This window comes from Melopsittacus undulatus, chromosome 1, assembly GCF_012275295.1.
Source record: "Melopsittacus undulatus isolate bMelUnd1 chromosome 1, bMelUnd1.mat.Z, whole genome shotgun sequence".
Taxonomy (NCBI): Eukaryota; Metazoa; Chordata; class Aves; order Psittaciformes; family Psittaculidae; genus Melopsittacus; species Melopsittacus undulatus.
In genome coordinates, this window is record NC_047527.1 from 138,763,195 (window position 1) to 138,790,008 (window position 26,814).

A 26,814-nucleotide genomic window follows, 5' to 3' on the forward strand; every position below is an offset into this window, starting at 1 on the left:
TTTGCTACTCTTCAACTCCCACAATGCTACGAACATCCTCACCTGCAATACAATTAATAAAATAGGCAAGGGCTCTTCTTAGTCTCACACACATGCTTAATTTTAGACAGCCTGGGATTGTTAGCCATCCATGGAATAACTTATGTCTGAGCCTTATGTAGATTTTGAGGCTTTTTTAGCCATACTTTTGCTCAAAATCATTAATAATACTGTAGAGCCATATAAATACAGAAATAAAATAAGATGATTATAAAACACAAGTAGGGGGAGGGGGGAGAAAATCCTTCCTGACAAGCAACCTCTCACTTTTTTTTTTCCTTTTAATTTTAAATAAAGCTGTCTGCGAATTTGAGCCTAGGGAGACCTTCATTAAAACCAATTAATCAGTCAGTCTCTCTGCTGAATAGCTTTCTGGAGACAAAATCTCAAAATAGGGCTTGGGACGAGGTGTGTTAGCCTGCTGTCAAACGTCCCTGCAGGCCACCGCACACCCCTGCCCCACCTCATCAGGGTTAACACCGGCTGAGAAGGATCTGGCCCAGCAGCGGTAATCAGCCGCTCGGCAGGGCCGGAGCCCACCTGGGGCGAGGAGCCCTTGAGGCCTGGCGCGGGTGCCCCGGCCCCCGGCGCGCCGCTGGGCAGGTGAAGGCGGGTCTGACGGCCTCGGCTCCCATCAAGAAAAGAGCGACCGCCCCTCGGTTCAGTGACCTCGGTGAGGAGCTGGCTGCTTCCCTCCGGGTACAGTGGAGATGCGGACGCTTTAGGAGCTAACTCCCGGCGCCCGGGAGAGCTCCCGGTCCGGGTACCACCTCCCCGGCCCCAGCACCTATCTTAGGAGCAGCTTCCCTTGATCGCTATGGCAGCCCCCGACCCCACCGCTGCCTGCGAGAGGCTTAGGGGGAAAGTTATCGGCGGGGCGCGCCCTACCCTTCTCCCGTCCCCTCAGCCACCCCGCTCGGTGCGGGACGGCAGCTTCCGCCGCCCCCGCGGCGAGGCGGCGCGGGTGTCCTCCGGCGGCGGCGGGCGCAGAGGGCGGCCCGGGTGCCCTGCTCCTCCCGCTGCCGGCGGCCGCCGCCGGGGCAGCACAGCTGTTACAGAGCGGCGCTGGTCCCTCCTCCCAGCTGCGGCTGCCTCATCTCCCCCCACCCAGCCCGTCCCTCCCCTCCGCCGCTCCCGACGCTGCTGCTGCTGCTGCTGCTGCTGCCGCCGCCGCCGCCACCACCACCTCCTCCTCCTCCTCCCCACCCCCACCCTCTTTCTCGCTCCCCATCTCTCGCTCCGTCCCGTTCCCCCCTTGCCCCCGCCTTTCCCCGCCCTGCCGCCGCCGGCCCTGGGAGAGCAGGCACCGCAGGGGGATCTCGATGTAACACCATGACAGGCATCGCCGCCGCCTCCTTCTTCTCCAACGCCTGCAGGTTCGGGGGCTGCGGGCTCCACTTCCCAACCCTGGCAGAGCTCATCGAGCACATTGAGGACAACCACATCGGTAAGTGCCCGGCGGGGCTGGGCAGGGGCCGCGGCAGGGCAGGACGGTGGGGGGCGTGGGGGCCGCGTGTTGCGGCGGCGCGGGGTGGGGGTGCACAAGGTGCAGCGGGAGCCGGGGCGCGGCGGCGGCCGCCGGGGGAGGGAGGTTGGAGGGCGAGGAGTGGCAGGAGCGGTCCTGCGGGCTACGTGGAGGGTTCCTCGGGGAGGCGGCGTGCGGCGCGGCGGCATGGGTGGGTGCGGGGGAGGCGTGCAGCTAGCCGGCCCTGGCGAGGGGGAGTTAGTTTGCATTGGCAGGAGGGAGTGCGGCAGCCCGGAGGAGGCGGTGGAGGAGGGAGGAGGACGGGCACAGCACGCCGCCTGCTGCTTCCGCCCCGGCTCTGGCTGTCAGGGCTCCGGGGAGGGAGGGAGCCGCCGCCGCGGCAGCCATTCCGCTTCCTCCTCCTCCCGCCGCCACCACTGCGTCCTGTCAGCGCTGTTGCTAGGTGTGGTGGGGAGGACGGGTCGCGCTCCGGCCGCACCGGCCGCCGCAGCGCGGGTGGCGCTTCTCGGCGGAGGGACGGCGTGAGGGAGGCCGGGGCCGGCGGCGCGGTGGGCGTGGAGAGAGGGCTCGGCGGCGGGCGGGAGGCCAGGCGGGGCGGGCGGCCCGTGCCGCCGGTGCAGTGCCCGGGGCCGGCCGGGCGGGAGGCGAAAGCGGCCGCGCTGGGACCTGCTGCCGTTATCCGCCTGGCTCAGGCCGCGGATTGCAGTGCGGGCAGCGCTGCCCCAGATCATCATCACCTGTAGGCTCTGCCCGGCGCCCCCCGCTCCCCTCGGCCGCCCGTCCCGCCAGGGGCGCGGGGGCGGGACCGCCGCCGGGCCTGCGGGGCCATGACTCGTCAGTGCCTTCCCGGCGAGGGCGCCTCATGGGCTGCGGGCGGGAGCGTGCGCAGGGGCCGTCGGGGCCGCCCCTCGGCAGCGCGGGCGGTGCCCAGGGGAGGAGGGGGCGGTGCGGGGCTCCCGGCCGGCCGCGGGCGCCAAGTTTCCCTCTCCCCCCTCCGGCAGGACTGGCCTGCCCGCTCCGCCGGGCCTGAGGCGCTGAGGCGGGCAGGGGCTGTCAGCCGGCACCGCGCAGCACGGCCCGGCTGCTAGCGAGGCATCGTGTCCCCAGCCGGGCATGGCACCGCCGCTGGGCCGCGGCCGCCCCGCGGCTTCGCTCTTCGGCATCGGCAGGTGTGCTGCCCTGGCTTCCGGGCCGCTTAACCCTCTCAAACTTCTCGACTGTCTCTCGTTGCTAATAAATTACAGTGCTTAAACTGCCAGAAATTGAGCTAATTCTTTGAAGCAGTCCGAGTTTTAAAATCGGGTGGAAAATACATAAGTTTTAAGTACCCAGAGACTGGAGACTCCCGTGTTTTGCTGAAGGTATGAGGAAACAACACCCTGCTGCAGAACAATGAAGCTAGCGTGCATTTCAGTTTTATTAAGTTTTAATAGGCAGGCCTGAATACCTGAAAAAAATCCCTAAAGCTTAAATTGCAAGTGTACCATTGCATTAATGTAGTGTTACAGGTCAGCGAGATGAAAGGTGTGGTTCTCATAATTATCGTGGTGCCGGGTATGAGGTAACAAAACCACGTACCGCAAGACTGTAATTTATGACTCGGTGTGGTGCAAGCGTACTGTTGTGATATTGCTGGGGTTTTTCTGAATCTTGGGCTCCTAGCTTTTCCCGATACTGGTTATCCACCCCATTCCGCCAGAAAAACTATGGGGAAACAGTTTCCCAAAACGAAAGTTCACAAGTCATCTTGTGTGTCCCTCAAGTGGATTATCAGCCCTTACATGCCACAGCCCACAGGGTGTCAGGAAAGATACAGGCAAGCCCACGTGGTCTGCATTGCTGTTTGATCCCTGGTCAGTGGTCCCGAGACTTCTCTGAGGAGAGGAAAACTTCATGCTGAAATACTGTAATGTCTTAAAAAATGCATATTCTGTGGCCAGTATTCATTACTTTTCCCCCCTGTCTCAAAGTTAAAGTGATATGGTTTAAACACACACATACATTTAATTGAGAATATCATTTGCCAAGACTTGCATGGCACGCAACTGGAACTTGGCATGTACGGTGTCACACCTACAGCTGATTGAGCGCAAACTGGTGGAGAGTGACATAAGGTTGCTCATGCTTCATCTTTAATATTTCACCTCAGTGTGATGGTAGGTTAAACTTGACCTGCTTGCAAATACATGATGTGGTGATGTTATGTTATTTGCTTGTATCAAACACTGGAAGAATCGGAGTTGCAGTGATGCAACTGAGTATGGATCCCAGTTCTCACATGGATGCTCAGCTGCATGGTTTTGTGTGTGTGTTTGTGTGAGGGGCTCCCTACAGACCCTGAAGAATGAGAATCTATGAAAACTGACCAGGTAAGCACTTGGCCAAAAGGTGATTAACCTTTCCAAAGACAGCTAGGAAATAATGGAGTAAATGTCTGAATAGGAGCTTAAGTTAGAATTACTTTCTCAGTAAGTCTGATGCAAACAGTATTCAATTTTTTTGCTGTCATACAGGTCTAGAAATATGTCCTAAAGTTTGTTGCTTTAAAAATTGGCTGTAATTTTTGGCTAAGAGTAACGTGCCATATAAGAAAATATATTGCTTTGGCCATTCTGTGTATGCTGCAGGAAAACAACTTGATTAAGTTATATTCCATTATTTAAACCAAAGCGGATGATTGCTGGGCAAGGTGGTGTTACAGCACAGATCACAAACTTGATGCTGCAAACAGCTGTGTGAGGGAAGGTGTGTATGGATTGGGCCCTTCGTGGTCTGGTGCTGCAGTGCCACTGCCCTGCCACGTTTGGATGGGTTAATACTGGCTCATACTGTCGGTGGAGTGCTGGCAAGAATTTGGTCGTTCTTCAGAGCTGTACTGTGTCTCTGAAAAATGTAGGAACAAATACTTATAAAGGGATCTTTTTTGATCAGCTTTGCACATAAAGCTTAACTTAGTATAAGGAGACACTGTTGGGGCATTCTGAGGACACTGTGTTTGGTTTCTGAGGGATTCTGTGGGTGCTTTCCTAATAATGCTGATGAATAATCATATGGTTATGAAATAATTCAGGGTACAGTGTTGGGTTTTTTCCTGCAACATGTTAGTTGCTGCCTGATAAATTGCCAGTTACTTACGTATCAGTGCAGATAGCTTGGGAGAGTTATGGCCATTGGATGAAATATTCAACTCTGAGGTGGTGCCATGTGCCCATCAGTATTTCAGCCGCTTTCTGGGTTTAGCATTTCTATATTGGAAGAGTTGTGGAGAATTAGGCTAGTTCAGGAATACTGCTCTGTGGTCTTTCTTAAGGCCCTAGTGGTGTCATCTGCAGTGAGATGCCATTCTTCAGGAGGAGCTCTTCTAAGAAGTCTGTAGCAATACTTATCAAGCTGTGTATTCACATTTTCTGTAGCTCACAGCTGAAAACAGACATTGATTTTAAACTGCTGATTAGTGAAAGTTTCTCTGAGGTTTTTGTAGCAGTGTGTTGTCCAAGCAACCTGAAGTGCTCTTACCCTCTCTGCAATTGTGCCAAGAAGCGGGGCTTTTAGCCTGCCCTGCTAGGCTATCTCCCTGCCTTTTGGTTTTTTGGCTGCTTCAGTCCCTTGCAGGTAGTTCAGTTGACTGATGTCTCTAGTCTGAGAGCAAAAGGCCTAATTTACTGCTGTTTGCTGCATTCACGCTGCAAAATGGAATGGACTTAATCCAGTAACTTCCTCAGAGTACTGCCAAGAGAAGAGGAAAAAATAAGGACAAACACACACACGACACCAAGCCTGAACTGCTGAGTATTCAGCTGTGGCAACATGGCAGATTTGATTACATATCTGCAGTCCTGGTCGTGTCACCAGCTGTGATGTTAGAAAGGGCACCTCTGGTTTTACAGTGCTTCTGAAATTGCATTAGCTCTTGGTGTAAGTAAGCTTCTGGGGCATTTTCAGCTGTTGATTGGAAGTCCAGAGGGTCACACACTTTGGTTTCTGGGGGCTTAGGAGGGGCTTCCTCCACAATTATTTGATTCTTCTTCAGTCTACCCATAGTTGAACTGTATCCTTTAGAGTGGGGTCAAGTAGTTGCTTAAAGCTAGTTGCTGATACTAAGTTTACTCTGATGCTGAAGAGTCAGTATTTAAACTCAGGAGACAAGATTTTGACAACACTTGGTGCATGATGAGTGCTGATGCGATGTATGCACCTATGTAGCTGTATGGCTGATTTGAGCCTCTTGTGAGACTCATCAGGCACTGGGGAAATGGGTGTCTGAAAAGTAACAGTGGTGAACTCAAAGTGATGGAAGAGTGGATAGGAGGAGAGACAGAAGATAAATCTGAAGACACTCTTACCTTAGTGGAAGTAGAGATTGTTCATTTTATTACACTGAAACTGCTAGAAGAATTTGGAGGGGGAAAAAAAGGTCATCTGCTTATATAGTAATTACACTGACTAAGATGGTTTACTGTTGAATGCCTCAACATAACTTTGTAAGAAGTCGCTGTGTTGGATAGCTTCTAGCGAGGTATTTATGTAGTGTTGCTGTCAGAACTGGGAGTTATGTATTTCCCATCACAGTTGACCAATTCCCAAATATTAAGATGGGTCTCACAAACACAGAAGGTATTGGAGCCTACAGTGTGTTGTGTAAAATGAGCATAAACAGTTGCAAGCCTTCTGTGTTGCTAAAGATGAGGATGAGGGACTACATACCAGCATTTATGGAAGGCCTAGCAAACTAAAGTCTGTACGAAAGAGTTTGTTCGCTTAAAGCCAAGCTCTTCAGAAGAGTGTGAACATAGTTTAAGTGGTTATTGTCATGTAGCATTTGCTGAATGTATAATTTAACATTTGGAGCTGAGGCTGGTGTTTTTGAAGGGATGATAGATCTTAACTCAAGGCTTTTTACACTGAGAGGAAGTGATGTGGCATATAAGTATATGGAATGGTGTTTGGAACAGGTGCAGACAAACTGTGCTTAGTTGCCAGTAATGTGCATAAACATGTGGCCGTGCAAAATAAATGAACAGTGACGTGTATTTACCTCAGCAGGAGTACTAATTATCATTCATGGAAAGCAACTGTCTACATTTATGGCTACATTTATCTGAAGATCATCCTCTGCCCAGTACTTCTACAGCTGTGATTTTTGTTGTTCATTGAAAATACATTTCACAGTGATGTGGAAGGATGTTATGTTCAAGTATATTGGTTATTCACTATTTAGGTTGATGTGATGAGGAAGGGTCTTCTATTTCATGAGGGCTTTTCTATAACATAGTCTCTTTTGACTAACAGTGCTAATCCATGTTTTTTTCCCAACTTGAGCAGAGCAGGTTTTTGTATTATTTTCCAGTTCAAAGTCTGGTTTCTTTTCCTCTTTGGGTTTGAATTTAAATTGTGATAAAATATAAGTGCATATTAGATAAAAATAATTTAGGTTATATTAATCATATGAAGGTAAATGAAGTTGACATTAAATTTTACCTAAAACATGATATTTCGTACTTCTGTGATGAGAAATTTGTTCTTCTTATAAGGTTACCAAGTACATCAAGGCTAAGGCATAAAGTGTTGTAAGGATGTAATGCTTAAGTGGTGTATTTTCTAGGAAGAAAGAGCTGAAAACAAACATCTGTAAACATGCTGCAAACTGGTTTTTCCCTTTTTAAGACTGAAGGCCTCACATACAGCCAGTAGGGATCTTTCCTTTTTCCTCTGCCAGCGTGAGTGGCTTTGGGTGAGGCCCTTTGCAGGGCTATGTCCCTGCCATTAGCAGGGATTGCTCCTCCATGCATCAACAGACCTACACAAGTATGAGTCAGAAAATGAAAACTGAAGAAACATCAGGTAACTTGTAGCAGTGGCTTCGCTTGTGTAGGGCATGCTTTTACAGTGATTATCATATCTATTTTCCAGGGCATGAGAGGATGTTTTTGTAGCTAACCTGTTGCCCTTATGGGACCAGGTGGCTGCTGGTCAAATGATCTTTAACTTCATCATTTATTTGGTAATGTGAGAAGACCAGGAACTGTATAATAATGAAATAATTTGAGGAAGAGGTGATGCTAGAAGATGGAGAAATGTGTTTGTTCAATCTGGAGACAATCTTATCTACCATTCCTTGCTCTTAGAAAATATAATGCAAATACAAACAGTTAATCAGAAACATTTTGTGCCAAGCTTCAGAATACTTTAATGCAAAATAAATAAGCACTGGAGGCCTGCTGCTTCCAGTGTACTTTCTGTTGCCCCTGAATGTGCTTTTTTTTCTGTCTTTATTTAGAATTCATTACTAAGCTTTGTTTCACTGAGAATTCATTTTATTTGTCTTTAGTAAAGCACCAGTAATTAAAAATTCAGATGATAAGCATTTAAGTAAATAGCAGCTATATATACTTTGAGAAAGGCAGAGGCAAAGATTTTTGTGTTGATTTGAAATGGCAGCAATTAGAGAATCAATGTGATAAATCAGCTGTTGTTTAACAAAAGAGAACCCTTGGTTTTAAGGGACTGTCTCAATGAATAATTTCACAATTAAAATTAAACCACCAATTCCTGTTACAGTCTAGTTCCATCTTGAGACTTTTGGAAATACTATGGGGGAGTACATATGGTTTATTACAGTTTTCTTTAGTTAGAAGTGGCTGCAGCCATATTCTGATCTCTAGAATAGAATAAATATTGCAGTTTATAGTTTAACGATTTTGCTTTGCTGTTTAAATTTGTGGGTTTTACCATGAATTCTTAGGAGGCTTCTTCTTAACTTTGTGCCACAATAAACAAAGGGAATGGATTTCTTCACTAGAGATGCTGATGACACTGTGGTACTGTTTGAGTCTCTGATGAGTGCCCAGGGTGGAGTGCATTACTGTTGTGCAGTTTCACTTAAGGCACTGTAATTCATTAAACAATGAATTGACAGGTGTTAGTTATATAGGAGCAAGTCCAGAGGAGGGCCAGGAGGATGAGCAAGGGGCTGGAGCACCTCCCATGTGAAGAAAACCTGAGAAAGCTGAGGCTATTCAGCCTGGAGAAGAGAAGGCTGCGTGGAGACCTCATAGCAGCCTTCCAGTATCTGAAGGGGGCCTACAGGATGCTCGAGAGGGACTGTTCATCAGGAACTGTAGTGATAGGACAAGGGGTGATGGGTTCAAACTTGAACAGGGAAGGTTTAGGTTAGGTAGAAGGAAGAAGTTCTTTACTGTGAGAGTGGTGATGCTCTGGAACAGCTGGCCAGGAGGTTGTGAATGCTCCATTCCTAGCAGTGTTCAAGGCCAGGTTGGACAGGGCCTATGTTACAAAGGATGGAGTAGACAAAGAAGAATTTATCAGTTCAAGGGAAAAAATTAAGTGGCATTTTGAATCCAAGCTGGTCAGTTCTTTATGGCCAAAAAAATTTAATTGTGGATGAATTATGAAACCTTTCTTCTGATTTTTGAGAAAGATTTCACTGCATGCTGATAGAGCCCATCTCAGTTTTAGGAGTCTTTTGTGAAAGCTGAACACTTCCATTTTGAAATATTGGCATTGCTGAAATTGCTTCAATGAATTATTTATGTATTAATAATTCAGAAAATATTTGGACATTTCTGAAATTTCTCTGCCCTCCCCCACCCAACTACTTTGTCAGACTTGAGTAAGCTGCAGATGTTACTGTTATTTTTGAAAATTACTTCTTTTCCCCCACATATTTTGACAGTAAATATTCATTGAATAAAACCAGAACTGCTGAATATCAGTAGAAAGGAGAAATGGATGTAAAGTATCACTTATTTCTTCAGCAGTGTGTAGGGTAGTCACCATGTTACTTTCTGGGAGTTATTCCAATGGAAGCAAGTGGAGCTGTAAGCCAGAAACCAGGAGGTAGTACATTTAAGATGCAAGAGGTCTGATTTCAGTGCTGTATGGGATTGGTATGGGTACATGAATGTGAACTCAGTCCCGTATGTGGCAGATGACAGTGACATTCAGTGAAGAAAAGAACACTGTATCATTATTTCAGTCATTTATTTTGGTGTAGTGCTGCTGTGTATCCTCACCAGAGTCTGCGTGTTAGTGTTATGGGAGTGATCTCAAAATTAATTTAAAGGCATCATGTAAATTCAGATGCTTGCTGGCAGGTGAAAGCTATGTACCAGATTACTGAGGTCTAAACTTGTTTCCTTTGTATTCAGATCAAAGGACTGACATTGATACAAGTAAATTTGTTGACAAACCCTGGAAGTTTACATGTTTTTGTAGCAATCTGTTGTAGAAGCATTGCAACTTCTGTAGCTTGCTGAATAGAATAGAGTGTCTGCTACCTTGCAGGCATCACTGATGGTTGTACTGGGTTAACAGTGCAATATCAGAGTTATTAAGGTCCACTCTGAGCCTTTCCCCCTATCTGTGCTATCACTACTGCAGATTTTTTGCTCCCCTTCTGTAAATCCAGCCTTCCACATCAGCACACTCAGTGAGTCAGGAAGTTCTTGTCTGTTCAGGTTGGGTATTATTCATCCGAATGCGGAGTACCATGGATGTGGCAGGGTGGACCAGGCAGTTGATGGCTTCACTAACAGTAACACTCACTAAAAAGTGTTAAGAACTATTATAGTACTTGCAGGGAAAAGGAAAGCTAAAAGGTGTATTTGCACAGCCTTCCAAGGAAGAAATAAGATGATCCTCTTAAGATGGGTCTTCTGTAGTTATGAGTGCTCTGCACTCCTGGGAAGACACAGGATAAGGTAGTGGTGTGGTTGTGAAGAGTGGCAAGATAGTGTTCCTTGAGTTTCCATTTTCAAGAAGGGGAAGTGGATGACCCAAGGAATTACAGACCAGTCAGTCTCACCTCTGTGCCTGGAAAAGTCTTGGAGCAGATTCTCCTGGAAGGCATGCTAGGGCACATGAAAAACAACAAGGTGCTTGGTGACAGCCAGCATGGCTTTACTAGGGGAAAATCCTGCCTGACCAATTTGGTGGCTTTCTATGACGGGGCTACAGAACTGATGGACAGGGGTAGAGCAGTTGATGTCATCTACCTGAACTTGTGCAAAGCATTTGACACGGTCCTGCATGACATCCTTGTCTCTCAATTGGAGAGACATCAATTTGATAGGTGGACCACTTGGTTGATAAAGAACTGGCTGGATGGTCGCACTCAAAGAGTTGTGGTCAATGGCTCAGTGTCCAGCTGGAGACCAGTAACGAGTGGTGTCCCTCAGGGATCGATGTTGGGACTGGTCTTGCTCAACAACTTTGTCACTGACATGGACAGTGGGATTGAGTGCACCCTCAGCAAGTTTGCTGATGACACGGAGCTGTGTGGTTCTGTTGATCTGCTGGAGGGAAGGAATGCCATCCAGAGGGACCTTGACACGCTTGTGAGGTGGGCTGATGCCAACCTCATTAAGTTTAACCATGGCAAGTGCAAGGTCCTACACCTGGGTGGGAGCAATCCCAGGCACAGCTACAGGTTGGGCAGAGAAGAGATTCAGAGCAGCTCTGCGGTGAAGGACTTGGGGGTGTTGGTCAATGAGAAAATGAACATGAGCCGGCTGCAGTGTGCGCTCACAGCCCAGAAAGGCAACTGTATCCTGGGATGCATCAAAAGAAGTGTGACCAACAGGTCAAAGGAGGTGATTCTGCCCCTCTACTCTGCTCTTGTGAGACCTCACTTGGAGTATTGTGTGCAGTTCTGGTGTCCTCAACATAAAAAGGACAGGGAACTGCTGGGACAAGTCTAGAGGAGGCCACGAGGATGATCCGGGGACTGGAGCACCTCCTGTATGAAGACAGGCTGAGAAAGTTGGGGCTGTTCAGCCTGGAGAAGAGAAGGCTGCATGGAGACTTCATAGCAGCCTTCCAGTATCTGAAGGGGGCCTATGGGGATGCTGGGGGGACTCTGCATTAGGGACTGTAGTGATAGGACAAGAGGCAACAGGTTAAAACTTAAGCTGAGGAGGTTTATATTGGATGTAAGGAAGAAATTCTTTACTGTGAGGGTGGTGAGGTACTGGAATGGGTTGCCCAGGGAAGTTGTGAATGCTCCATCCCTGGCAGTGTTCAAGGCCAGGTTGGATGAAGCCTTGGGTGATATGGTTTAGTGTGAGGTTTCTCTGCCCATGGGAGGGGGGTTGGAACTAGATGGTCTTAAAGTCCTTCCCAACCCTAACTATTCTATGATTCTATGAGTTATTTTATATGTACTTCCATTTCACAGGACTATGCAAGGGAGTCTTCCTTTTCCCAGTCTCAATGTAAGCCCTTGGTATACTTGAGAGAGACTTTCTAGTGGTGCTGGAGGGCTCTTTCCACACAGTCCTAGCATTGGTAATAACTGCATTTTCCTTACACCTCAAAAAATCTCTTAAATTGACTAAATACTCCTGGACCGTGGGAGCTCTTACAGATGGGAAGTGCTGATACTATAGCTATATCAGTTTTTGTACTTTATCTAAAGCAGTTGTGCTTAACAGTGGTTAGAGATACTGGTCTCTGCCTTAGGGCAGTTATCCAGACAATTAGCTACCTGTACCTAGCATCTTGTTTTCATTTCAGCTATACAGAATAACCCTTCTTGCTAGTAAGTTATATTTGTGAGATTGTGAAGAGCCTCTCTTCAGAACAAATAATGCCCAGTTACCTTGGACCACCTAGTCAGGGCTCTCAGTAGACCCAACTCAGCAGGGAGATAAAGTCTGTGCTGGACACCATGATCTGGAATGTAGTTATATGCTAAGCAGTTTTAATGGCTTGCTCAACCTGCTTCCAGACCCAGGGTAAATACCAAGAGGCTGTTCAGGTATGCAACAATAACTGGATGCCCAGGATGGGAAAAAGGTATTTGTTGCTGTTACATGCTGTGGATGTTTTTGGTTGTATTCTTGTGTTTCAGTATTAAGTGGTTAGACTTTAAATAAATAAAAAGCCTTTAAACAGCTTTTACCTGGGGAATTCTAGTACTGTAGCAGTTTTCATATCCCTGAATTAGAAAGCACTGTGAACCTGCTTTTGCTGTACCTCAACTGTACATATGACCTCAAATGCATTTCAGATTATTGAAACAAATATAATACAAATGAATGTTCTGGAGATACACTGGGTTGAGAGCTGCAATATTGTTTCTCAATGGTGATATGACTTTCTTTCCTCTTTTAAATAATAAGTGCAGTTCCTGTAGCAGCATCACCCTAATTCTACATTATTCCACTGACCTCTGAAATGTGAGGAGTGTACAACCAGTGACCCCTTCTGTTCTTGCTGCCTGCACAGTGTGCCAGCTGCAGGGTTGCTTACTGCCACCAAGTGTTCTGGAAACGAAGGAATGCCTTTTCCCTAACTCTGTCCGTATGGAGGCCATAGCATTTGCATTTGGAAACCAAATCCCCTCACTCTGCCCCCCAAACCTCAACTCCTTAATACTTGGAAAGGAGTTGAGTTTTGCCTACAGTAGTATAAGTGGCTGTTGAAGATACTTGCTACCTTCTGAATTTAAGTTTGAACCCAAATACATAACTTTGCAATTGCTTGTTCTGCAGTAGCAGGTATGTGTAAATACTGAAGGTGTGTTAGTTACTTGTTTATAATCTAGAGGTGGTGTGTGGCTAGAACCATGGCATGCAATTGAGTGTACAGTTTTTTAGAAAGTCTTGTTAACTAATGCGATGTAATGATGTAAAATTTACTATGCAGTTATTGTATTCCATTAGAGTGTTATATTGATAATTAGGAGCAGTAATTCATGCTGATCTTTCTGCATGTGTAATTTTAAAACATTAATTGTAATTGAAGACCAAGTAAATGTTTCTTGCAGAAGCCTGCAGAGATGCAGGTGGTTAGGGCAAGAAATGAGAACTAAGAGCAATGTTTAGGAAGAGCCATGTGTTTACTTTGGTTTTGGCAAATCGACACGAGATAGTAATCTGCAGAGGTAAGGAGAAAAAAGACCCTCAAGTATCTGTATTCCAGGATATTGTTGTGTGGGCTTAGTCATCCTTTCATGACTGAAAAAACAACATGCAGACTGGGGGGTGGAATTAATTCACCTCTTTACCTGTCCGTGTTGACCTGTGGGATGAAGATGGCCCTTAAGATCTTTCTTTGTTCTGTCCTAGCCTTGCTTCCTAAACCAGGAGAATTCAACTCCCCTCATCACCTGCCACTTTTCTTCTTATTCGCTGATCCCTGGCTAGTGGTGGAAAGAAATGGATTATAAATTCCATACCTACCTGTCCGTGGAGGAAACTCTGGCAGTGTTTAGCTTTTGTTAACAGTTATGTTCAGCAGAGCATTCTGCTACACGTACACACAGGCCATAGTCTTTGTTTCCTGCTGCCCCAAAGGGGTTTGCCCTTTGCATAATAAATATCCACCTAGAAAGCTGTTACTCCTGTATTCTGTAGTAGAATTGGTGGGTACTGGTTTAGGCTTTTTAGGAAAGTAAGAAATTGCCTTCTGATGTGTTACTACTTTGAAAACAATAATCCCAGCCAGAGTCTGTGTTGGCCTGCTCCTGACCCTTTGGACTGCTCCTTCTGTTCTGCAGCTCCACAGGTGAACGGTTTATTGGAGCATTTCTATCACAGCTGTAGCTCCTCTGTTGTGCATTCACTGAGCCTTAAAGCTGCCTTTTCTTGTGAATGCTGCAGGTTCTAATTTATTTCTTTTTGATGCTTTGTAGGGCATGTGTGGCTTAGGAATGGGATAGTTGACAGGAGCACAGTAGTATGGTACACTGTGTGCTTATGATGTTTAGGCCCCTGCAATAGTAAGCTAATCATACAAATACAAAAGTTGCTTTCCCTTTTTGTCTTTCAAACTGAAAAACTAAGGCTGAAGCACCAGGTTTCAGGGTTGAATAGACATGGATTTGCACATACTGGCTCTGTACTTTACTAATGTCTGATATTTTTTTCTTAATTTTCATTCTCTTTTAGAGAAAACAAAGCAGCAGAGTATAGCAAGGAGTGAAGATGAAGAAATCTGAAGTGAGGAAGAAAAGGAAAGGAGTTTGTTGAAAGACTAAGGGATCTGTTCTTTTTTTTCAGTGAGCTCTTTAGCAGGAGGTTTTGGTTGGTCTTTCCGATCTCAGAAGCTGAGCTGAATAAAAACCATGGGTTTTCCTTGCTCTTCAGAGACATCCTTAATTCAGGAGCAAGTATACAGGGCACCTGCTTTCTCCTGGCTCACTCTGGGGTTGAATGCTTGGGGCTGTCCATGTAGTCTGCTTGAGGCATGTCTTGGATGGGATTCAGAGCTCTTAATGGATGTCAAAAGCATCTTCAGTACACTACCCACAAAGTCCTTATCTAATTTAACTTGAAAACCTCTCTTGTTCATATTTATTAAACACCTCCTTATTTCAGATAATTTCTGTAGGTTGTTATAGGTGCTTTTTCAAGTTGTCTCAATTCCTCCCAGTATTTTGAATTTCCCTCCTCTGAGGGTGACCTGTCATGATGCTGGTTTTAACTCATTTTATGTAGATCACACTCCTGAAGAGCAGCATTAATGATCTGGATGTAAGTAACTCTCCATATTTCCATTTTGAAGCAGACGTTATGTATATGAAACTTGAAGCTTTTTGCTTGGCTTTGCAGCTCAGGATGCTGAGAACTGAATACTCAATTCCAAGGGCAGGGTTAAAAGCACAGATTCTCAGTTACTGTGTATGTTGAAGCACTCCTAGTGAAGCCATCTCCTCAGATAGGATGTATCCTCTTCCTGTTCTTCCAAGAATGCAGTAGACTTTCTCTTAAGGTCAGTGTTAAAGCCGTGTGGTTTGAGTCTTTGGATTCATTAAACATTGGGCTAGTGGCCCTCTCTCCTAAACAAATATTGTCTTGTTGCTATTGTAACAAAACTGCTATTTTTTTCCTCTATTTTCCTTTTTTTCTTTCTTATTTCCTCTTTCCCCTCCCAGTGGCTCCACAGCAGAACAGATCTCTTTCCAAAATCATAAGGGCCTTCCCTTCTGGGTACCCTTTGGCTGCTTTCTACCTTGTTGTCATGGGTAGGTGGCTTAGAACAGACTTCTTAAAAATAGCTTCTCTGGTAGGCAGCCTGCAGCTAATTTTGGGACTTTCTGTGGAGCTTCTCCCCTGACTTATACACTGATTTACTCACCATGAGCCCATGGCAGCTTCCCCCCTTTGAAACTCTGGAGTTAAGCAGTTGCACATCTTGCATGATGGCAGTTTTTAGAATCCAGTAGGCATGGCTAATGACAAGCACTCAAGAAAGCAAAGTTGTTAGTTCATTGGTTTGAGTTTGGTCTTTTTTACCAAAAGCAGAGCATAAACATTAAGACCCTTACCAGAAGGTTTCATGTGTGCATTTGGGTAGATACAAATCTGATTTGGATTCCTTTCCAAGATAGACTTCTGTCCCACAAGCATCTAATACAGGAAATTGTCTGTGTCCAATTTAAAACAATACACCAAGTTGGACTGTTCTATGTTGTGTATTTTGAGCCCCACGGTGTCTTACCACATGGTAAAGGAAATTTGCTTTCTCTGTTGGTATCCCTGCTGTGGAGTATTCTGTTTTGTTGATCATTAGGTAGATGGATTTGAAGTTTCACAGTCTTCCCATTTCCTTGCTCTCTGCTAGTTGATGCTGTGGTATCATGGCTGTGCAGTAGGAGCTGGAACAGGATTCCTACACAAAACAGCTAGTGAGACATGATGTACAAAGGCTGAGAAAGTGGGGGCTGTTCAGCCTGGAGAAGAGAAGGCTGCGTGGAGACCTCATAGCAGCCTTCCAGTATCTGAAGGATTGCTGGTGAGGGACTATTCATTAGGGACTGTAGTGATAGGACAAGGGGTAACGGGTTGAAACTTAAACAGCAGAGGTTTAGATTGGATATAAGGAAGAAATTCTTTACTGTGAGGGTGGTGAGGCACTGGAATGGGTTGCCCAGGGAAGTTGTGAATGCTCCATCCCTGGAGGTGTTCAAGGCCAGGTTGGATGAAGCCTTGGGTGATATGTTTTAGTGTGAGGTGTCCCTGCCCATGGCAGGGGGGTTAGAACTTGATGATCTTAAGGTCCTTTCCAGCCCTAACTATTGTATGATTCTATGATTCTATGTCCTAAGCAGTATGCATTTATCTGGGCAGAACAGTATATTACCACTTCTGATTGAGCGCATATCCATGTAGTTTGACAAAATAAGAGCTTGCCTGTGTGCTGTCTCGTAGTCTTATCACATGCTGGCTGATGCTGAGACACATGCATTGTTTGGTGCCGCTGGTTGTGTAGGTGATTGCTGGGCTCCGCATCCCAGAGAAAAGCACAACTGTGATACTGCTCTGTTTGTTACACTTTGACTGTCATATATCCATAAATACAGCCTTGAGTTTTCTTTACTTTGAGAAGAGAGAACTGGTGATTTGGGGGATGACAACACTTAGCCTAGTTTTTGCATAATCAGCATAAGATATTGTCTAGAGGCGTTGATATTTAGGATGTGCTGAGATGTTTACTCTCTGAAAACTGATGATCTTTTCTGGTGTCTCCTTTTGGTACTGAGTGCTTTTTAAAACCGATATATGTGGTTTAGTTAAACAAAGCTGATCAATTGTTACATGGAAAACTTGTAGTACTTACACTGAGTAAACCAAGCATAGCATCTCTTCCTACCTGATGGCCTGAGGAAAGAGAAGACGTGGTGTCGAGAAGAAGATCTGTGTAGAGGAAGATCCATTCTCCCTTCTTGAATGCTGTCTCTGGAGATGCTGCAAGGGTTGGCACAGAGTTGTTTCTGTGCTGCAGTGCAGATTTGAGAACACTGTATTTCTAGTGATTTAATGGACTTGTTAATATAGAAGGAACTTGTTTAGCTGTAATTTTGTTTCTGTTGCTTAGGATGTGGGGTAATATGTAAGACATCCAGTAATGATGATGTGACCTTGCAAGAATGGCTTGAATAACACATTGGCTGGCTTGGGGAGATGCAGACTTTAGCAGATATCTTGATTGGAGGAGAACAGAGAAAAGCCTGTATGTTTGCCTGCCACCAAAATGTAGTAATAATGAGATGTTCATCAGTTGTGTTCAAGTGCTCAAATAACTGCAGTGATGGTCAGAGTTTGAGCAGTTAGATAAACAGCATAGTGGCTTGTGGTATTCTAATGTTTGTCTGGGGCTTGGGTTGATTATGGGCATTTCCTGTGTTGAGAAGGAACAAGCTGATACAGGTTTTGTGATCTGCAGGTCTTAGGCTGAGTGCATGTATGTGGTCAGTTTTATCAGTTCCAGTTTTGAGGGAGCAGCTTATACAGAGGTCTTCTGATGAGGAGTGAAGATATTCAGATAAATACAGTCTTTTCCTGCTGATGGACACTTGTCAGCTTAATGATGGCATTTTGAACTGAATAGAGGAAAATTAAGCCAGTGCTTCTCGTTTCCTGAGCGTAAGTTATCAGTACTGCTGCACTCCATAGCTAGCTGTGATTACCAGGTATTGGGATTAAGTTTTCCTCTTCAGCATATATCTAGTGTTCCCAAGGAACTGAAAGTGCCGAAGATGACTTCTGAAAATCACTGGTGCCTTGACCACTAGGTAAGCATTTCTGCATTGTTTCTGACTTCCATGATTTCTTCTCTGCACCCAGTTTTGAAGTTAGCTGATCTGGATTAAGGATTTGGAGTCTATATTTTTCTTTTTGATTTCCCACTGCTTTAGCTGACTGTGGATGAACAGGTAAAGCATTGCCTGTGAGAGATAGCTGGCACTTTTCTGTATATATACTTGGATCACAGAGGAAACAAATCTGTTTATTTGCATGTTTTTCCCTTTATTTAACTCTGAGCCAGCATTACTGGTGCAGATTCTATCTGGTGGGTTTAGGAAAATAGGAAGGCCCTTTGCAGAGCAGATTGATGTAAGGTACAGAACATTGTTTTCTAACCCAGTGCTGATAGGTCTGGGGTTTTATAAGCTTTATATTACTTGTTTTGCCATCTCATCTCCCTTCATGGCTCTTTCATTTGGCATAACAGATCTTGAACTTCTGCTTCAGCAGTAGTACTGTAAAAGAGAAAAGAATAAACTACCAGTTCTGTATGGTGGTGGTGCTGGGTGCTGCATTTGGGGGTGTGGAAGTTCTGGGGTGTTTTTGAAAGCTCTGCCACCTTCCCCTTTTTTGTGAAGTCTTTCAATCAGTCTTAAAGCTGGCCATGTCACTGTAGAAGTGAAAATGTTGTTCTGGATCTTGGTCTGATTCATGAGCATTGACCTTGATAAAGGTAGGAAGAGGAAGGGAATACTTCATTATGAAAGAAAATGTTTGAGCTCCTCAGTAATAAAGTAAACATACCTTGCACTTAAGCAGGAAAAGTGCTGGTGGATAACAATGGTAGAATTATACTTCAATTGATTGACTGTAATAATCAGTATTAATGTTGGCAATGTGTCTTTTCCATTTAGAAGTGAGTGCAAGGGTTACATGGCTCAGCAAACCGTAGAGGAGAAGAACCAACCTGGAGAGGTAGAACCAGTCCTGGGCTAGTGGCAGGGCTGGATCTTGTCCTTCTTACAGGAGTTGTGAGATGCCAGGGAGGTGTGTGGGCAGGGAGGATTTGTGCACTGAGGACACAAAGAGCTAATCTGCTCCTCTCAACAGCAAAACTTTTGCGTGATCCCTGACCTTTCAGATTGCACATGGATGATTTCTCTTCTGAAATTATCCCAGTGAGCATGTTGGGAGATACATGCTCATTAATAAGCTTATACATAAATCTCTAAAACCAAACATACACATGCATGAAGGATGTTTACATTTCCTTTATCTACATGTAAGTATGTTACATGTAAGTAGATACTTTGTTTTGGGTAGGAAACTGGAGCTCACTTTCCCTTTCAAGGAGAATCACAGAATTTAAAATGGGTTTTATTCCTTCTAGAGTAGATAAATACCTTCTATTTCTGATTTTATTATTTTAAAACAGATGTTTACAATAACTATGCTGCTGCCATTGTTTTTCTGTGTCACACAGCTCGTGCTGCTGAGGCTTTGATAACTGTCTCCTCTCATTTGATTGCAAAGGCAAGTGAGGTGAACGCTAAATATATATTCCAGCACTCAAGTATTTTAAGTTCTAAGCTTCGTTTTGTGCTTGTGAGCTTTTACTTCAGAGCAGTGTCTGTGAGACCATTTCAAAGTCCAGCATTTATTAAGTGCTCCAAGGACTTACTGGTTTTAATGTTCTGTTTGTTTCTTCTTGTCTTTTGAATATCCTGTTTTTATGTTTCTGTTGCTGATCTTTTTTCTTTTTTGCTTTTCCTAATCTAGAGTTTAGCTGGTTAGAGCTTTTGATGTGGCAAATGTTGAACAACTTTACATCATCTGACTACAGTAGGACTTAATGACTCTCTTACATGTTCTTACTTGTAGCTTCATGGATTTGGCAACAGCTCATTGACATTTTGACACTGGTAACTAGAAGCTGCTCTAAGATATGTGCTAGCAGTACTTGGACCTGGCTTGAAAAAATAAAAAGTCCTGCCCTGGAGGAGATGGAGAGTGTGAGAGAGAACTTAGAGCTCATCAGCTGAGTATTGTGTGTGAAAGCTGCTGAGACTGGCAGAGTAGGCAGGGTTGTGCTGAATGCAGCAATGAACAATTTCAGGGCAGATCATGGGTTCTCAGGGTGCAGAAATGGCTGTGAGCTGTATGTCAGTGGAGATAAACCACTTTTCTCTCTGCCTCTGTTTTTCTTTCTGTGAAGTCATGGGATCTCACACCTCCATTATGTGCTTGGAAGCCCTCAGAAGATGAGGGAGAGATGTAGACCCGCTCCCGTGCTAAGAAGGTTCTGTTTCAGACTCTCTTACTAGAGTTGGAGGAGTACTTTATCCCCTTTAATGTTTGACAGTTATATTTTACTATTGGCCGAGTAACAGATGCTTGTAGGTCACCATTCTGTTCCTGAGCAGCACAAACAGTCACAGGTGTGGGTTTTATTATTTTTGTTTTCTTCTCTTAAATCTAGAGAGGTTTGCCTGCAAGGTAAAAGATGAAAAAGCTTGCCAGGGTCATTTATAAAACCGTGTGTGATTATAATCCAGTCTTTATATAAACCCAGTTGTGTCCTTCCTCAGGCCTTGTCACTTCCTTCACATGAGTGCTCATGTCTGAAGACCAAAGAAGGTAGAGTGAGAGTAGCACTACCATTACTGTATTTACCTCCCAGATGAGAACAGGATTTTGTTTTGATTCTATTGGCTGCAGGTGCTTAAAATGTGACTCTTCTCCTATAGCTCACTTACGAGAGTTAGGATCTTGCATTAATATTTTGCAGTCATTTAATTTTTCCTCCCTCCGTTGAGTTTGCTGCTCCCCAACCTTAGATGCTCTTGCATTGGTCTGTTCTTAATTCTTTTGTGCCTCGGATTGTGCCTCGTTCTGCACAGGACTGAACGAGATCTTCTGGGTCATCAATGCACACAGATAATTGTATCTCATAATCCTGTTTATAAGCATTTTGGCTTCTGTTTTAAAACACGTTCTGATACTGCTTCCCATTAAGAATACAAAGTGTTAAAAACTTAGTTTTCTGCAATGTTTGCAACTCTTACTCAAATTTCCTGTCTAAATCTGGGCTAGTTCTCTTTTACGGCTTTTTATAGATTCTTTTTATAGCTTTCCTCTTCGCTATTTTAGCATTGAGTTTACCACGTTTTTGCACTCTTATCTGTTGCATATGAGGCTGAAGGAGGAACATTTAACTTGGCCTGCTCTGGTCTTTAAGAGTGTGATGTGTGGTAATACAGCCTTTTTAAAATCGACTTTGGCATCTGTCCTTGTTGTAAGTATACTGAATGGAATGCTGGCACTGAGCATATGTGAGAGGCAGTTATGTGTACAGCTATGGACTTCAGGTGTGTTTTATTCAAAATAAAGCTGTTTTTCTGTAAGTTGGGGTATTCTGATTTTCTTGAAACCAGGGACCCTTGTGCGTCGTGTGGTTTGACTAACTGTACTCTCAGCTTCTGGGAGTCCTCACAACAGCTTGCCTGAGGCTGAACAATTCCTTTGAGACTATTTCCAGGATGCTGTTTCTCTCTGCTAAGGTCTCTGTACAGAAGTAACTGTTGGTTGTTGGTTCTGTCTGCATTCAACTAATTTCTGCTGATTTTTGTGTTTCAGATGTTTAAAAGCTTCATCTCTGAAACTTTCTTGGCAGTGATAGTCCATATGGTGTGGGATAACTTTTTGTGCATGTCTTGCCTTTGTTTTGTTTACATAGTTTTCTTCTGTAGCAAATGTTTCTCATGTTACTTGTAAATGTGCCTTTTCTCTAGGAACTTTGAATGCTGCATAAGAGTCGGTTATTTTAGTTCCCAACTGCAAATGTCCTGCTGCTTCAACCACTACTGCTTTATCTCTTTTAGTTGCTGTCATGGATAGGAGCTCTTAACTCATTGTGTCGTGGTCTTGAGGTGGGATTCTAGTTAGCTCACCATCTTTCAACACAGAGCTGTCATGTTACACTGATGGTATTAATGGAACATCATGCAGTCAGTGATGTAGGTCTTTCAGATTTTTTTTTTAAGGTTCCATCTAAATAAAGTTTGGGAAAATCTGGTTGTTAGCCATCAATTCAGAGTCACAAGATCAAAGACTGTTTTGCTGTGTGTTTAATTCCAGTACCATATGGTCAAATTAAGTTACTTCTTCAGTGCAGTGGACTGTTGGAACCCAGTGTGACTGACCTTTGCTTTCAGACTGTAGAAATCAGTTGAAAGAATGTATTAATAAGGAGAGAACAGTATTAATTTTCATGTGTATATACTACACTAAAAGGGTTTCTGGAAAACTTCCAAACAAAAATGGAGTATCTCAGGGTTTTCACAAAAGTCAGCGTTACTATCCTCATTTCTCCTACCATAAGCTAGGTTTGAATTGGGGTAGCAAATATGCAGCATAAGGGTGAAGGATCAGTGAAGGCCTAGAGCTCCGGCTGCTTCAGGCTTTGCTGAAGAAGACCAGCTCATATGTGATAAGGATTCACCTCCAGATACGAGCTATATCTTTGAAACTGGACTCTGGCTTATCCTTTAGTGGCGTGTGTAAGACTAAGCAGTGGGGGATCAGGCAGGAGTTGGCATGGGAGGATGAAATATTCGTGTGTGTCATCCTGGGCTTCCCTCCTTTACCAGGTCAAGCCCAGAACTCACTTTCATCTCTGACCCAGACCCATGATTTTGAGGTGGGACTGGCTTTCTGAGAAGGGAATGATTTCTGCTTAACATGGTTGTAAACATTTTACTGATCACGCTTTCTCAGTGCTCACCTGTTGTGCTCACTGATTTCTTTAAAAGCCTTTACTTCAGCTTTTAGGACCTGGCATTACTAAAGTTTGCTGTTCCGGGCTTTAGAAGGGAGGGGATTATGACCTGTCTAAAATACTGAAAGTAGCAACTCTTAACCTGCGATGAAAAAGATAATCTTTATAATTATTTATGTATTTATATTTACATAGTTATATTTATATTTATAATTAATTATATAGTTGTAATAACTACATTAGACAAGTGTGCAGTGGAGGAATAAAGTGCTTCTGTTTTTCTTTAAAAACGCAGCACCATAAAACATTAGAAGATGGCTGAAGTGTGTTAAAATACCTGGTTTGCACTGATGTAGCTGATGCTGTGCAAATCCTGATGATGTAAATGTGCTGGACTAGGATGTGTGTCTCGGTGAGCTATCAAGGCACCTGCCTGCATCAGTATGGAAAGTGAAATCTTCCCTGTTGCCAAAAGCAAGCCTTTGTAATGTCTGTGGATATATATCTTAGGTGTGAGCCTAGTGTCCTTGAGATGATTAAGAAGGAAGGGTGAATATAATATTCTCCCCTGAAGAGATTAATTCTGAGTTCTTGCTTCGTGCTGAAGATAAACTGCATCTGTTCCCAGCTTCCTGTTGACTCTTGGTTAACTAGTGGTAAATCACTCTGATGTAATGTAAATATTATAAAACAATGTATTTTAATGCCTTTATTGTGGAATGTTGCAATAAGAGTATCTGTTTTAAGAGTGCTTTGAAGTATCTTCTGTTTGTTTTATGCAAAAATAATGTGGCCCTGAGTGAATGCATACCCGAGTAAGGTGTTTGAATCCCAGAGTTGAGGAACTGTGCAATGAACAAACTTTTAACTCTGGGAATAATGTATATTCACCTACCCCCCACTTCCTGTTGGTGTTTTTCATGCAACAATTTCAGCTAAAAGAGAAAAGAAAGCTTGCAAGCTGTCAATGGCTACATGGTATTAGAAGCTCTACAGTCTCCCCTGTCCTATAATTGGCAAGTTCAGTGACTGAGAAATACGACAGAATTTTTCACTCTGTTGTTTTCGCTAGCGACAAAGGTTTATGGCATTCAGATACAGCTCATGTGTTGCACTTTTAAACTGTTGGAATTTTGCATGCAGTCCAAAAGGCTTTATGTTTTTGTCTGTTTTGCTCTTAAACAAAGCGGGAAGGAAGGAGATGATGGAGGTGATTCTTTATCCAATTTCCATTTCCTTCTGTCTTTAGAAGGTTTGTAATAATGTTGCTGTGTACATGCAAATGATGTTAATCAGGAGATTTTCGTATCAGCTTTGTCAACGTTTACATTCACTTTACACATTGAATTTGCATTTGAAAAGGCCTGTTATAATCAACATTTAAGGGATAACATAGTCAAATTTACATTTGATTGAGTAGAAATGTTAAGTGATTTTAGCTGAGCTGTTGCTAGGAAACAAGCCAGTGTTTTTGTATTATATTTTTTTTTCTTAATCTATACTGTCTTTCTATGTAATTGGCAATTCATCTGGTGATACCAACACTCCAACAGTATAACTAATGTCTTTACTACATTCTAGATGCATAGTTTTCTTACTCATTAGAACTTAAGGTGAAGTTCTGGAGAAACATGCTTGTAAATGGTCTAATGTCACCCATGACTACTTCGTGTGTGTGTGTGTGTGTGATCATGGGGAGGATCAGTTGTTTGACTTGTTTGAAAAAAAAAACCACATAAATTCTGGATGTTATTATGAATAGCTGTCATCTTGCAAGTACACTAACTCATTTTCTTTTTTCATGGTTGATGTTTATAATGTTAGTCACCATTCAGAGAACATCACACAGCTGCCCAAAGATTGAGCTGAGTTTTAGGTATGACTCCTCAAGGTTTGTGTAGTACAGTTCTTGTCCTCATCCTTTTGATAATTTTGGTATCTGTGTTATTTTCGTTAAAATGGGCAAACAAAGTGTAGCTGCAAAGGGAAATCTGATTTTGGGTATGCTCTGGCTATCAGTTGTATGTCTCTTGGAACTTGCAGGAGGACTGTCATTTTGCAGCAGTGTTCATCTGGCAAAATGCTAATTAAAGGGAAGAATAGTTCCTATTCATATCAGTCCTGGAGAATTTCAAGTGCATTATCTGTGTGGCGCATACACATTTGGCAATCCCCTGAAACTTGGTACAGGGCAGTTGAAGGAATGTGGCTCCTTACAAGGCCAGATAGAGGCACTCTTGCCTCCCCATCCCACCAAACCAGACAGAGTACTATTTTCCAGTAGATGTGCGATGCTGCTTGCTCCATGAACCCCAAGTCAGAGGCTAGTGGCATGGCAAAGACAGCAGCTGTTATGCACTCATTAAGGCTTCACAAGCATCCTTGGGTGCACAAACTTCCGCAAACCTGGGAAGAGGGCTGCACTGATGATATCCCTTTTTAATCTCTTCCAAAAGCAGTGGTAATTCTCATCCTTCCACCTTCATGATCAAGTGGAATGAGTAGATGGGCTTCTACCTTGTGTGCAGAACTGAAAGGATTTAAATCTGTGTGAAGTGTAAACCTTGTGGCATTCTGGCCAGGGTAGGAGTTTTTGCTGGCTTTAATCATACTGACAGTAGTTTTGGGGCTACTATTATTGTAACACTACATAAACAGTACAGGCATTCCAGATCCATGCTGCAGGAAAGACCACAGTTTCCTTATATTTTTATGTTCCCCCAGTGGTATAGGCTGCATTCCTCAGATTCTGAGTAATCCATGTGTGTGCAAAATACTTAGTATAAAATCTGATCAGACAGGGCCTACCGTCACAGTGGAGCAGATGTGGGTTTCCTTCAGCTTGCAGCACCTGTTGCATTCCTTACTGGAAAATACTAATCAAAATAGCTTTGTCTCATTACTCAATTTATTTATTTTGATAAAAAAGAGAAAAAAATGGCCTTTGTGGTGCAGTGTGATTGGAAAGAAAGCTCAGGCAGCTCATTCTCACCTGCATACTCCTGATTTTCATGTGTTGATAGCTGTGAACATGCGTTTTTTCAGTGGCTTCCGGAGCCTCTGACTCTAGGAATAAAGGCATGCAAGCTATGTAGATTGAGCTCCACTGTGGAGCAACTGAGAGCTGCATTTATGGAGGGAACATGGATTAACTTGATGGAAGAAGATGGGTAAAGAATAAAGGAGGAGCGTATCTGTGTGTCAACATAACAGAAAGAGTTGTTATTCATTACAACACGAATAGGAAGAACAAAACAGTGATTACATGTAGCAAATGAAGATGCACAAAGCATGTTCTTACCTGATCAATTTGGTATGCTAAGCTATTATTCTGGGTGCTGGAGTGATTTTTTTGCCATACTTTAACCTGTCTGTTGCCCACCCCTTTTCTGGGAAGGGGGAGGGTAACCTAAAGATGGACACACAAATGCAGCTCGTGTTACTCTCCTTTTCTGTCAAAAGATTTCTTGACCTAGCAGAGTCTCTTTAAGTAGAGGACTTACCTGTTCACTGCTCAGTTTTCAGTATTAGTAATAAAGTATCCTTGTGCTTTCTTTTTTCTTAATTCGTTTTAGTTGGTCTCAGTACCATCTCTGGATCTCTTTATAGTTCTTTTCCTCGATATATAGCAGGAGTACTTACCTACTCTTTTGTTCATTGTGTTTTATCTTCATCTTAAGGAAGGAAGCCCAGGACGTAGTAAGTCTTCTTAGCTGTGCTGATCCTTCAGTTGTTTCCTAGGTGCATATTGTTATGTGCTTGTAGAGCCATTCATTTTCTTACTTGCTGCTTTGTTTTAGCTTCAGAGAGTCTTCCTTGCTATTCCTCTATCTTACAAATTAGCTTCCATTGCTATAGTTACTACTGAGATTGCTTAGTGTCAAATGATGGTGATGGGTTTACTTTCTCCCTGTGCTCACTGTATGGTTGTTTTCATTATGTTATATTCCCAGGTGTTTGTATGTACCTCCTTCATGAGAGTTTTCAGTGATGGTACCGTTGTCAGCCTCTGGCAGGTAGAA

At 43.8% G+C, this 26,814-nt stretch overlaps 1 protein-coding gene across 1 annotated transcript in view; it reads left to right on the top strand.

The window, feature by feature from the left end:
* Positions 1 to 1,265: 1,265 nt before the first annotated feature.
* The window catches only part of JAZF1 (JAZF zinc finger 1), a 188,682-nt gene continuing 163,133 nt past the window's right edge, over positions 1,266 to 26,814 (top strand). Inside the window, exon 1 of the mRNA XM_034069756.1 lies at positions 1,266 to 1,486. Coding sequence (XP_033925647.1) covers positions 1,372 to 1,486 — 115 coding nt within the window. The 5' untranslated portion in view covers positions 1,266 to 1,371. The remainder of the gene's footprint in view (positions 1,487 to 26,814) is intronic.